The sequence below is a fragment of the Stegodyphus dumicola genome, chromosome 3 (genome assembly GCF_044657685.1).
Source record: "Stegodyphus dumicola isolate Sdum_Otavi_A_Nest chromosome 3, ASM4465768v1".
NCBI lineage: Eukaryota > Metazoa > Arthropoda > Arachnida > Araneae > Eresidae > Stegodyphus > Stegodyphus dumicola.
Genome location: NC_140770.1, coordinates 159,497,853 through 159,511,276, shown reverse-complemented (window position 1 = coordinate 159,511,276; position 13,424 = coordinate 159,497,853). Strand labels below are relative to the sequence as shown.

At 32.6% G+C, this 13,424-nt stretch overlaps 1 protein-coding gene across 6 annotated transcripts in view; it reads right to left on the bottom strand.

Moving 5' to 3' along the window:
- Positions 1-440: 440 nt before the first annotated feature.
- Positions 441-13,424, bottom strand: part of LOC118203579 (sodium-dependent nutrient amino acid transporter 1-like) — a 122,943-nt gene continuing 109,959 nt past the window's right edge. For 5 of the 6 annotated variants that reach the window (XM_035375862.2, XM_085813555.1, XM_035375864.2 and 2 more), the window contains 3 exons: positions 13,167-13,267; positions 8,381-8,545; positions 481-730 (listed from right to left, as the gene is read on the bottom strand). In XM_035375862.2, coding sequence (XP_035231753.1) covers positions 632-730; positions 8,381-8,545; positions 13,167-13,267 — 365 coding nt within the window. In that variant the 3' untranslated portion in view covers positions 481-631. Of the gene's footprint in view, positions 731-8,380; positions 8,546-13,166; positions 13,268-13,424 lie in introns of all 6 variants that reach the window. The other variant, XM_035375863.2, reaches the window with a different exon arrangement.

Sequence of the window (13,424 nt, the reverse complement as noted above, 5' to 3'; positions counted from 1 at the left end):
GTACAATTGGCCAAAATTGAAAGGGCAATGAAAGTATTTCAAGTTAACAAGATATTTCGCAAACAACGGGTCACTCAGGATGCGTAGTCTCCTATAAAATAAATTCCATCAAAAACAGCATTTTCCGTAATTTTAAATTTCAAATCTTCATAGATTTGCATATTAAAAGCCGAAATTAGGAAAATGAGCAAGTAAAATAAAATAAAAAGCTTTGGGTTTGAATCCTCTTTGAGAAATCGATTAACTTATAACAGAAGGGTTGTATTAAAAAAAAAATTGTTTCTTTACTTAAAACATATGCATGAGGTTACAATAAAAATGAAATAATGAAGAATTATTTAAGGTGACGGACAAGTTGCAATAAAAATTGATAAATTAAAAAAAAAAATAAATAAATAAAAATTGATAAATTAAAAAAAAATAAATAAATAAAAATAAAAAAAAATAAAATCCTTTTTTATATAAAAATAAATAACGTACTAAATGTACATAAGTTTTATCTATGGAAATGGAGAAGCATTTACAGCATGAATCATTTACAGCATTTACAGCATCAGTGCATATGTCAATTAACATCGTTTCCGAACGATTCATTGTAAACTGCTGATATGCTTGTTACAGTAGTACCGTTTTACACTGGAACTGCTTTCTTCACTGCCAGCCAACCAGCTCTGTCCACAGGATCACTAGGGCCCCAGTCTTTTGTAGCCTTCAAACTGTTTTTAATTTTCTAGAACAAAAAATTAAAGCTTTAGTTAACTTGAAACGATTAAACTTAGTATTTAAGAAATAACCCCCTCCTTCAGATGGCAGAATCAAAGATGAAAAAGCTTGCAATAGGTGTAGCTTTCTTCAGATTTAATTTCGCTTGAGTTTGCTAGTTAGTTATTAAAAAAGAAATTCGTAACTTGTTCTTTAATTTTAAACAAGCGACTGTCATATAATACCGTTCTTACCATCAATAAAATATTTAAATTTTTTTCCCAGAAGCAAAATGTTTTGAAAATTAGTATAATTGTTTCCTGCTGAAAAAATTTATTATGTTACTTTACGCACAGAGGTTTTGCGTATGGCATATTGAAAACAAAGTGTGAACGTATTCGATGTGTGAAATTGTTCCCCTTATACAGGTCCGAGATTCAAACCAGGATCTCGTCTCTTTGTCATTCTACTATAACTGAAATAATTACTTCATTATTGAAGGTGTTCATTATTGAAGGCAACAAGAATCAGCGTAATATTCATACATTTTCCGAACTAGTTTCGAAGATTTAAATGCATAAAATTTCTTTTTCAGCTTCAGAAAGAGAAAATTGTGTTCAGGCAATAACAATGAGGAGAAGAAAGTTAAATTACTGGGGCTATATATTGATAAAAATTGAAAGTAACTACGAAATAATTTCCTTAAAAGCTGAGGAAAATTTAGGATTGGAATTGAGATCGTTAACTAGAACTGGATTACTTTTATGAATCTATTGATTTATTTTATGGCTTATGGCTTTATGGTTTTATATTTATTTTATGGCTATCTATTGATACAAATTGAAAGTAACTACGAAATAATTTCCTTAAAAGCTGAGGGTAATTTTCGAATTGAAATTGGGATCGTTAACTGGAACTGAAAGATTTTTATGAATGTGAAATGTCTCTAGAAAATCTAATTCGCCAACGGAAGATGTTTTTTGAATAATTTTGGCTGCAGAAAATTAAATATTATGGCTAGTCAGTGTATTTGGTCACACGTGTTTTGGTTTTTCCTAACGCATGCATCGTGTTCCACGGAGCAAAATTTTAAAGCTCTCTTAACCTGGCCAATGTGAATTAAAACTCATTGGCAAAAAATCCTGTTTACATCCCAAGAATTGATATCCAAAATGGAGTATTTAAACAAAGAACGACTAATTTTGTTGGTAGAAATGAAAGCCACTCGGAAGATAAATTTCTGTAAAATACGCGCAGTTTTATACCTAATCGATGTAAAGAAAGGAATTGCAACAGACTTCTTACTATCTCCTCAAGCAAGAGAGTGTTTTTGTAATGCGGTTTGAGATGAAAATGTTTTAACTGCTTGGCCAATAATGTTATCTGAAAAGCCTGTCAATAACATGTGCTTTTTCAGCTGGCGTTGCTCTGTCAATAGCACCCAAAGTCAGTCCTGTAAATTTATGATTATTCCGTTCATAATCATAAATTTGCAGGCGAGAGCTAGGATTTTTGCCACCGGATGCATATGTTTCGGCTCCTAAATTCTGCTGCCTTGCTCCTCCTTGCAGTCAGTTACAGAGGCTCTGAAGCAGTCTCAACATGTGTTGGAGATTTCTATTTAAATTCTAACACAAAACTTCACTAACCGTGTGAATTGTTTACAAAAGTACTTCAATTATGTAACCTGTTCGAGCTTTTATTTTAATAATATAAAACATTCGATGTATACCTAATCTTTTTATATTTTCTAAAACGTATATTGACCATCTGCCACTAAATAATAATAGTTACTAGAAATAAAGACATAACTTCATTTCTTTCATTCCTTTAGGGACTCTCTCAAAATGTCTCCGAGCTATTATTCGTTTTTTTATGTTCAGTATATTTGATGACAATTTACGTTCTGCATACAAAAACGCCCGCAACGAATCAATGACAAGTTAATCCGATTACATTTGGTAATTAAGAACCTAATAAATTCCCTTCAAATAACTACTTCTAATTAGAGGATAGGGCAAATGCAATTAAATCGTGTTTTACTGAGGGGGACAAAAATGAGGAGAATTTAGTAATCAACTCTTAATTTAATTTACGAATAACATTTTGTATACGAGCTTGATGTTACGTTTAAGTGTATAAACACTACTTTAGCGCTGGATTGAGTTCTGAGAGACAAGAGCTCTTTAATAGCTCAAAGAAGATAAGAATATCTTATGATTCCGTTAAGAAAATTAGTCTTTGTAACTGGCCCATGCCTGTGAATTTTGACTATTACTTGAGGATGAAGGTTTTATGCGCAGTTAAGCAGAGCTTTATACTTCGTACGTTCTGTGTGTAAAAACTGTTGATTAAGGCACGTCTTAGAACAATTTGAAAGTTTATGAAATTTTTAAAATCTGGATTAAACTAAAAGGATTGTCTTAAATTTTGAAAGACTGCATAAATTCTATTCTAGCCAATGATATAACTGTTGATTAAGGCACGTCTTAGATCAATTTGAAAGTTTATGAAATTTTTTAACCTGAATTAAATTAAAAGGATTGTCTTAAATTCTGAAAAACTGCATAAATTCTATTCTAGCCAATGATATAACTGTTGATTAAGGCACGTCTTAGAACAATTTGAAAGTTTATGAATTTTTTTAACGTTAATTAAACTAAAAGGATTGTCTTAAACTCTGAAAGACTGCATAAATTTTATTCTAACCAATGATTTCTTATAAAGACATAATCGAGTTTATGCTGGAAATTGGAAGATTTTCCATTTCTCGTTTTGCATTCGGTGACGACACCTTGTTATATCATATTTGTTAGGAAACACATATTTTAGCAACACTAGACATTTTTGCATGATTTAGATAGTTTGTAATTGCCAATACTTTCTTCGATTGTATTTTCAGTATCCTTCTGTGCTTGTTCTGCTGTTGTGACATTTGAAATTCTTAGTGCTCGTACTGTATTTTTATTCGATTTTTAGTTCTAAAATTTTCAATCAACCTTTTAAAAGAATAAGGAGAAAAATGCGCGGATAATACACATGCTAAATAAAAAGATGTTCCAGTGATCAACTAAAACAATCCTTTCGACTATGCACATGCACGAGGTAATTCTTGAAACTAAGCCTAAAGATGAAATATATCGATTTTTAGAGCATGATCGGACAGAGTGTTTTACATTTTATACTCTTGAGCATATAGTTGAGTGCGTGAGACGCACGGATAATCCGCATCCAGATAATCGAAAATACACTCTATTTCATAGTACATTACCAATACAGGGATTCAAGCATAGATAATCTCTCACACGATTTTACAACAATGTTGCTTCACTGGTGATCTTGTTACAGAAATAATGGATGTAATTCCGACTCGTACCTCTGATTTATGACAGACTTTTGTCACAATAATGACTACAATTTTGGAATAATGGTATGTAATATATTTTCCCCTTCGGAATAAATTAACACCCTCTTTCATCAGCTAATCAGTGATTTGGTTTTAAGTATACTACAATGGCCTAAGATCCTATGGAAGTAATTTACTGATTTTTGATATTATCATTAAAGTTAATATTGTTTTAAATTCATATTGTTGCAAGGAAATAGATAAAAAGAGCTCATGTGCTGTCTAGCAAGTTTTCATTCAAGTTCTTTTCTGCCAACCATAGAAAGTAGTTAATTTACTCTATAAGCCTATTATTCTATATTTTGTCTTCATTTCAGTAAAGTGTTTAAAAATTCTAAAGTGTCATTTTATCGAAAACGAAACATATGTTTTTCATAATACTTAGAACGGTATCAAAGATAAACCTTTTTCTGTAGTAAACTGATCCTTAAAAACATTCCTCTAATGTTTCCTTTCCAGTTTCTAAGAGTAGTCTATTTTTCAGTAAGAAACTTTTTTTAACTTGTTATTTGGCCTAACATGTGAAGTCTTGTTTTCTTGAAGAACCAATTACAGTATCGGATTTTACTGTAACGTTTTGAGGCAACGAAGGTTTACCTGTTACCTTCTAGGCTTGATGTGGTTAATATATCATGAACAAGCCGAAATCCCAGTTTTAGTTCTTTTCAGCCATTCATTTTCTGAATTCTTTTTCTATGTTGAATTCTACGCTGAATGTACGATGTACATTTTCTTAAAATTGTACGGAAGAATTCTCATATAAATGTCGTAATTTGATTTTTCCAAAGTATTAAATCTTGAAATAACTTAGTGCTCGTAGTGTACTTTTATTCGATTTTTAGTTTTTGCGAATTATGATTTGTTTAGATTTGTGATTCTGGCATCGTTTGCAATGATATAAGTTCGACAAAAGGAATTTATTTTAATTCCCAGTCATATAAGCAGCTCTGAGTTCGTTTATAATAACAAAACTAGTACATAGGCAGTTATTCCGTCTATGTTACTAATTATTAGACACAAAGATGTTTTACATAAAATTAAGCAAAATATTTCATAAAAATCAGTTATCTGATTACATTGGGCAAAGATAACTAGTAAAATAAAATTCTTCTTTTTTCCTTCGTAAGTAATCAAGTAGGAAAATTTTGTATTATTTATAAAATCTAAGCATTACCATTCAAGGAAAATTAAAAATAGACTTTATAATGAATTAAAACTAGAGATTATATTTAAAAAAAGGGGAATATACTTTTTAATAATTTTTTAATTATGAATAAATTAAGTTTACAATATAAATTAAAAAACCAACTTTATAAATGAAGAATAATGGCAAAAATATAGTGAACTTTTCTAATTTTAATCTTGCTGAATTAGTATTTAATTCATTTTTTACGAGAATAATAAGTAAAGGTGTTATATACAGGGTGACTTAAAAGTTCGTTAACATTTGAAATTTCAGTAATGCATTGGATGATGTAGGTAGAGATGTAAAAACTGACACACATGCTTGAAATGTCATGGCGTTTTATTTGAAGCAAAAAAGTGCTTAAAACTGCCAACAGATGGCGCTTCATATGATAACAAAAGTAATAATTAGCATAACAATTGATTTTGAGCAAAGACAACAACCTTGTAACAAATGTTCAGTATGTCTACCGTCATTCGTTAGCAGTACTTGTAGTCGAGGGACAATGTTATGAACAGCACTGTATAACATACGAGCATTTGTAGGTATGGTGAGATCCTGCTGTCGGATGTTGTCTTTTAGCATTCTTAAGAGACCGGACGATTGAAGTAGACTTGGGATTGAAAGTAACCCCACACCAATAATCACACGGATTGAGATCTGGGGACCTGAGAGGCCAAGCATGACGGAAGTGGCGGCTCAGAACGCAATCCTCACCAAACGACGTGTGCAAAATAACGAAGTAATAACATAATAACATTTATAATTACTGTATAATTTATAATTATTGTATTACTGTATAAGCAATTAAATTTTTTGTGTTAACAGTGACCGAGTAGTTAAGATTTTTTTTGATATCGGTAGATCGATTCCGAGTTCGAACAATCTAGATATATGGCTATCATCATGGTTTTTTTTTCCATGAAAATAAAATACAAACGAATTTACCCTAGGAAGTCTTCTACGATGTTCTCCACATTACCGTATTCCAATTAAATAATCAATCAACTCAAACTTTAGCTTAACAAATGTATACGGATTTATTTTTATTGGAAATATTTTTTGCAGAAGTATTATGCTTGCACCAAAGATTGCTTTAACTATTTATTGCAAATATGTTGTGTATTTAATGAAAGCCTAATTTATAGTTAATACCATTGTAGAGTCATTAGGTTATTTTGAAGCAGGAAATATGAAAACTGAGCAATGCCCTCACCGGGACTCGAACCTGGACCTCTCGATTACATACCGAGTGGGCTACTGTTACAAAAAAAATTATAATTGCTTTCTTCTTCTTCTGTTCAGTGAATGAGTGAATGCTTTAATTGCATTGCTCATCGAGAGTGGGATGAGGTCGGGGTTGCTGCAATTTGCAGTTTTGCCAATAATGCCAAGAAAGGTGATATCTTCCTATTGCTCATCGAAGGATTGATATGGCATTAGGAAATTTTTTAATAAAAAGCTGGATGCAATGCCATCTATCTATTTTTCGTTCCGTTCTTTTTGCTCAACAATACTTAGATTTCAGTGTTATCTTTGCAGTATGACATCCCGAAGTGGTACAACTATATTTTAACGGAGGACGAATACACTTTCTACTATATATAGTAATTTCAACTTAGGGTGACTTTAATATAAACATGTCGAAGTGCGTAGATACTTCGCGATGGATTTGGACTGTTCTAGAAGATCTTGTGAAAGTATAACAAGCAATCGTTATCACCTAAATTCAGTCGATAAGTTTATAATCTTAGTAAAATTGAGTTCAGTGCTTCATATAAATAAACGGTTATATAAATGAGTTCATGTGGTATAGTTAGTGTTATATAACCTCTTGTTTGTTTTCGTTGATAAACAGTCTTGTGACTTTTTGCTGTTGTATCTTTGATGATGGATCTATTTTGAAACGTAATAATGCAGCTGAGGTAAGGTAACACGGAAAATCTTTAATTAAAAAAATGGCGCCGAGACTCGGAAAAATTAGGAAAGCACTGCCTTAACCATTACTAGATGTCGCAGTTCACAGATTATTTAAGAATTATGGTCTCGGATAGGAAAATAATATAATTTTTCTTTTGGCAACTATCATCTCCGGACACTTCTTCATATTATTATACTTAATTTAGAAGTCAAACAACAAAAATTAGCGTTATATTTGCAAATTTTCGCAGGACTAGTTTCGATGGGTTTACCGAACCATCAGCCTCAGCTGCCAAAGCGCAAATGAACGAGATAAGATATAGTGATTAGATAAGGTAAGATAAAAATGGCTGGACAGTAATTAAGCTACTGGTGTCATCTATTGATGAAACGAGAACTCAAACTTAATTTCCTTAAAGGCTGAAGGAAAAGATGGATTGAAATTGCAGTCGTTAACTACAACATAATGCAAATATAACGCTGATTTCAGTTGTTTGAATTCTAATGCTTGTTCGGCGTGTTATTTTATTTTAATTATTATACTTGTTTGGTTTTAACTGAAGCTATGGAAACTGTTTCAGGCAAGCGCATCTACTAAGAAAACAATGATGTGTTTTAACTATTTATGGAAAATATGTGTCATGTTTAATAAAAACTTACTTCATAGTTAATATCATTTCTGCAAGTTGAAGTTCACTAAATAATTATGCAGGATGATCTCGGATGGAATTTAATGCAATTTTTCTGCATTTGCAGTGGCCGAAAGGTATGATCGTTAACATTATTACTTTGATCCTGGTTTGAATCTCGACGATGGTTTGACATGTCTTTGTGTGGTTTTGACCACTGTAATGTCAATTTCACTTAGAATCCTTAAAACCAGTTAGTTTCCTTTAGAAAGACTTCCGCACAAGTGTCTCTCTTTAATTAGGCAGATAAACTTTGTGTGCTTTACCATAAGCTAACTTTCTGCCAGAACAGTTGTCTATGGACATTTAACAAAATTATGCTTGTTTATTGTTACGTAGAGTTTTATTTGGAAACACTTTTCTGAAATCAAATTCGAATAATTCTAACAACTCTCTCTTGGGAATTAAGTTAAAAAAATGAGATTAATATTACTGGCTACTAGGACTAGAACAATAAAAGGAAATTCTATATCTAACCTCCCATATCGTTTCTCCCGGACTCCGATAGATCACATAAATTGCCCACACGGGTATTTGTAAAACAGCAAAACCAGCCAGAGCCCAACCGCTTGCTTCGGCCCACAGTGGTAAGCTCTTTTTCTCTTCAGATTCTTCAACTACGTGTCCATAGATGAAGATCACCTAAGTACGGATTTAAGTAAATAAATTCATTGCATATAAAGATTTAATTTTGACGAATTATCCAAATAATTATTTTCCAAATTTGTTTGCTTTGTTAAACATTGCAATTTTTGATCGTGGAGGAATCTACCTTAAAAGGGAATGATTACCATATTTTATTGTGTAGTTTCCGACCTCGCGTATTTTTCTATATAAATTATTGCGTATTCCGCCTTCGCGTGAAAACATATTCTCCTAATTTTTCCTTTCCTCAATGCCTTCAGAGCTAATTTAAATTTTAAAATGGATTCCGTCACATTATTATCGTTTTCGTCTTAATAACAAAGAATAATCCTGGCAAAATACCTGCGAAGGCCCCGCCGAGTTTTATCCTTTTAATAGTTAATCGATATGTCACCTTAATATAAGAAGAGACTCATCACAGGGAAGCAAATATAAGCTTACATTCAGCAAACGATTCCGTCGAATCTACAGCACACTCACCTGATTGATTTGAGGCCTAAGGAGTAGTAGAGCCAATAATAAAACCAGGCGAGATTCAAGTTATAAAGAAGTAGAAATGCAGATAGCTTATATAGTAATATTAATATTACCATTCATTCTTAAATGATATGTAGGTTTCTTTTAAAGAGCGTTGTGGTAATTACCTATATTTCAGCCATGACTACTTTCATTTATTATATTCTTATTATAACCAAGTCCTCTGCAAATTAAATTATTAGCATAATTTTCCCTTCTAGATTTTGAATGCTAAAATTAGCTAAGTTAGGAATCGACCAGAAAATACGGTTTCCTACCAGGAGAATTGAAATTGTTATGTAGGAGTTAAGGAGGACATGCAAGCTACTTCCCTATTGACTATGAAAGTTGGCAGAAATCCCTTCAAGTTCGCAGCAAGCCAACCGTTGGTTTGTTCCCGGAACCATACGCTTGTTTAAATCTTTATTTTATTTTTTGTAACTTATCTAAGTGATACAAATTAAAATGCATTTAACATCTATTATATTCGACTGTTAGTAACAACTCATGGAAAGTTTCCGTCGTATTTCAGCGATTCGTAAGAAAAAAAATGTAAGATGTGGATGCGAAACATCAGCACATCTAGCAGATAACAAACATTGCATTTGGCAATGTCCATTATTTTCATTTATTAGAACAAAGCATCTACTAGGATTTGCAACAAAGATTTAAGAAAAGAAACATTTTTTTAACAATACAAAGCGTGTTTGCACTTCAAAAAATTATTAAATATATTCTTGGAAACGAAGCCATGGCGATTATGAATAATTAATCATACTATACGAGTGAATTACTAAATATTTAAGAGTAAGTAAAAAACTATTATATAGCCGATCTGTATCTGTAAAGAACAAAAGAGCAAGAGAAATTTGCATCTTCCTTCCATCTATACATCTTGCATGTGCTTTTCTTCCTTACCCCATTATTGTATTATTTTATATGTTTAGCAAAGACCAATGGGTTCCGTTGACGAGGTTAACAAAATTTCCAGTACAGCGCTTTTAATCCATATGTCGTCAGCCTTATGGCTGCATGTGCTGAGCGGAAACCTGACCAATGAGTTCCGTTGACGAGGTTAACTAAATTTTCAGTAGAGGGATTTTAATCCATATGTCCTCAGTCTTATGGCTGCATGTGTTGAGCGGAAAGATGACCAATGGGTCCCGTTGACGAGGTTAACTAAATTTTCAGTAGAGAGATTTTAATCCATATGTCCTCAGCCTTATTGCTGCATATGCTGAGCGGAAGGCTGACCAATGAGTTCAATTGACGAGGTAAACCAAATTTTCCAGTATAACGCTTTTAATCCATATGTCTTCAGCCTTATGGCTGCATGTGTTGAGCGGTATCCTGACCAATTGTTTCGGCAATTTCGGTCGGTACAGGGTTAAAACTTATCTCCTCGCAGTGCTCTTCGGTGAATCGGGCAGGAGTTCAAAAATGTAAATAGATTACATCCGACTGATAATTTCTGAAACATTTAAGTATTTTATATTTAAAAGCATTTCCTCAAAATAAAACATTATACCCAAGGAAAAGTGCTAATTGATTGCAGTTTCATAGCATTCGCTAAGACCCAAGCTATTTGTCTAAAAAAGTAATAGGTATGTAAGGGCAGTAGACTTACTCTATTTTGAAAAACGACGTATTTGTTATGGCTAAGCAATTCATGATGTAAAAATAAATAATTTTAACATAACTAATCACATATGCAGTTGTTTCCCACATTATATTAATCTACATATTACATCCCTTAGAATCTGCATATTCAACCAACTGCTTCTAACTTACCATACAAAACTATTCTTTAGCTGAATCTGGTCTTAAAGCTATTTTTCTTCCGCATGGAACTGCACCTAACGATTTCTCAGAGTGTTATGAATGAGCAAGGCATAAGATCATTAATTAATAATTTAAATTAAATTCTTCTAAAGTTACTTAAATTAAACAAATTAGTAGCAATAGATACATTTTTGAAAAATTTAAATCTCTTTTTAATCTTATAATATATGGTATTTATATAAATTAACATACAAACTTAAAGATAATATACATTCAGCTGATCCTTTTGATTACCATTTAAAGCTATTATGGTTAACAGCTTCAAACAAATTTATTTACACTTCACCACACACCGTAACTCTACTTGGTGAAACAGCTCTTCGTTTCTGACGCTATATTTAACAAACATTTAAATTATAATATATCTAATTGACGAGAGCGAGATCATTTCAGGGTTTAGAGCGTGGGATGCATTGCTAATGATACAAGTCTAGTGCTATAGCGCATAACTGCAGATATTGCAGTAGCAGTGAAGTATGAAAAGGCAGTTTTTATAAAGCATCATGTACTCGACGCTAATGACAGTTGTGTCTTTTCTCATACCACAGTTTCTAACTTTTGCGTACTTCGATCCAGGACAACATCCCGATTCTCTGCTTTAGGGGCGTGGTGACGACAATCTTATTCTTCACCCATGTTCTCTGCCATAGCGACAGGTTTTATTCGTTCCACTTTGTTCTGGTACAGCAAAAGCAAACGTTTTTCTTTTCCATCCACTTCTTATCATTTGCTTACCTTTCTTATCTATCTCAGCATTTTAGCTCAAAGATCTTATCAGTGTCATACTAAACTGAATATATACTAAACTGAATTTCAATGGAAATCGTTAGTATTTTTTGGTCAAAATCTTTACATATAAGTATCTACACATCTGCGTTCCAAGATTGAGAAATCCATGATCTAATGCTAGGAATAAATTGAGTGCTAGGAATTTTGGTTAAAATATAGAGACTTTGTTTACGCATTTATTGAAAACTATACAGCTTATTGTTTTAGCACAATATTTTCACTTGGATCGTCCTGCGTATATTGTTGGATGGTGTTGAAAGATGTGAACATATAAGAGCTTTCACACATGGACGATCGTCTCCAGATAGATCAGGTACACTTAAAAGTAAGAGGAACACCAAACCATCATAATAAATCTTCACGTATTGTTCCCATTTACTGGCCTTCGATCAGAACTTCTGTTGGAGACAAGAGTGACCGCATCGGAACCCTTCCGATTTAAAAGTCGTATTTATTCCACGCGACAGCATCAACTCCACAATCTTCAGCAGCCTATCATGCACATCCTAAGGTGATCAGATCTCGGTCTTCTGTACAATTGAATAATTTAAATATATTATAAGAAGAAAACAGAACCACAATGAACTAATTGGGTTTGTACAGGGCTGTTAGACGATCTGCTATCAAGCTCCAAACAGATCAGGAGGGTAGTTAATAAGAACCATGTTCTAGGCAAGGTTAGTAGACGAACAAGATTAGACATTTTTCAACGATGTCCTCGTTTACTTACAGAAGTGGGAGAAACGAAGGCACAAAGAAAGTAGAAAAGAAGTTGCTTCGAAGTAGATTAAGAGTCAGTGATGTGATACAAGAATAAATCTTTTCGTACAGTAACCTTTGTGCTAGGCACGTACTCATTCCAGGATGACCCAATCCATTAGACCCGCATAACTAGAGTAAACTAACAAAACATGCCTATTCGGTCATGCAGTTCAGTGGATAGTGATGGATAGGGAATAATACCACTTATTAACTAAACTAGGTGTGTCAGAACGACTTCCAGATACCTCAGAGAAGCAAATTTACGACTACAGGGCCCTTTGCATGTAATTTGGTTAACATCTAAACTTCGAAAACCTCGTTTCAATAGTGCCAATCCACAGCTATCCTGAATGCATCACGCTGCTGTTTACTGATTGAGTGCCGTTTCGTTTTAAAGACAAATGATCATCCTGTCTGTGTACGGAGATAATTTTAAGGAGAATATATTAACTTAGATGCACGTGTATTATACATTTACTGGCATACAATGAAAAATAGCTTACTCTGAATATAAACATGCTGTAAACGTTTAAGTTCTGACTTAAAGACATAATTTTTTCTATTCGCTTTTTAGAGTTTTCTTCAAATATTGTTATCATGGAGAAAAATGCCGCATTCTCAGGATTAAAAAATCTATGATTTTATTATGTCTGTTTAAGATTATAAATATAATTTTGTTAATTATAGTAATTTGCAAAACATAACTTACTATAAGAGCTAATGGAGCTGTAAAAGCCCACGTGATTTTCCAAAAGATACCAGGGGTAGTACCTGTCATGAATTTTACATCCACTAAAAAATTTCGAATTCCTAAAAATAAAAGTAAATTTGCCTTGAGATACACATTTCCTTTTTCTTACTTTTAACATTTACAAAGCAAGATAATCTGCTATAAGGTAATAAAATATTCACAATCAACTTTTATTTGGCCGTTCAAATTACTTATTATAGCAACAAGTACGAAAGC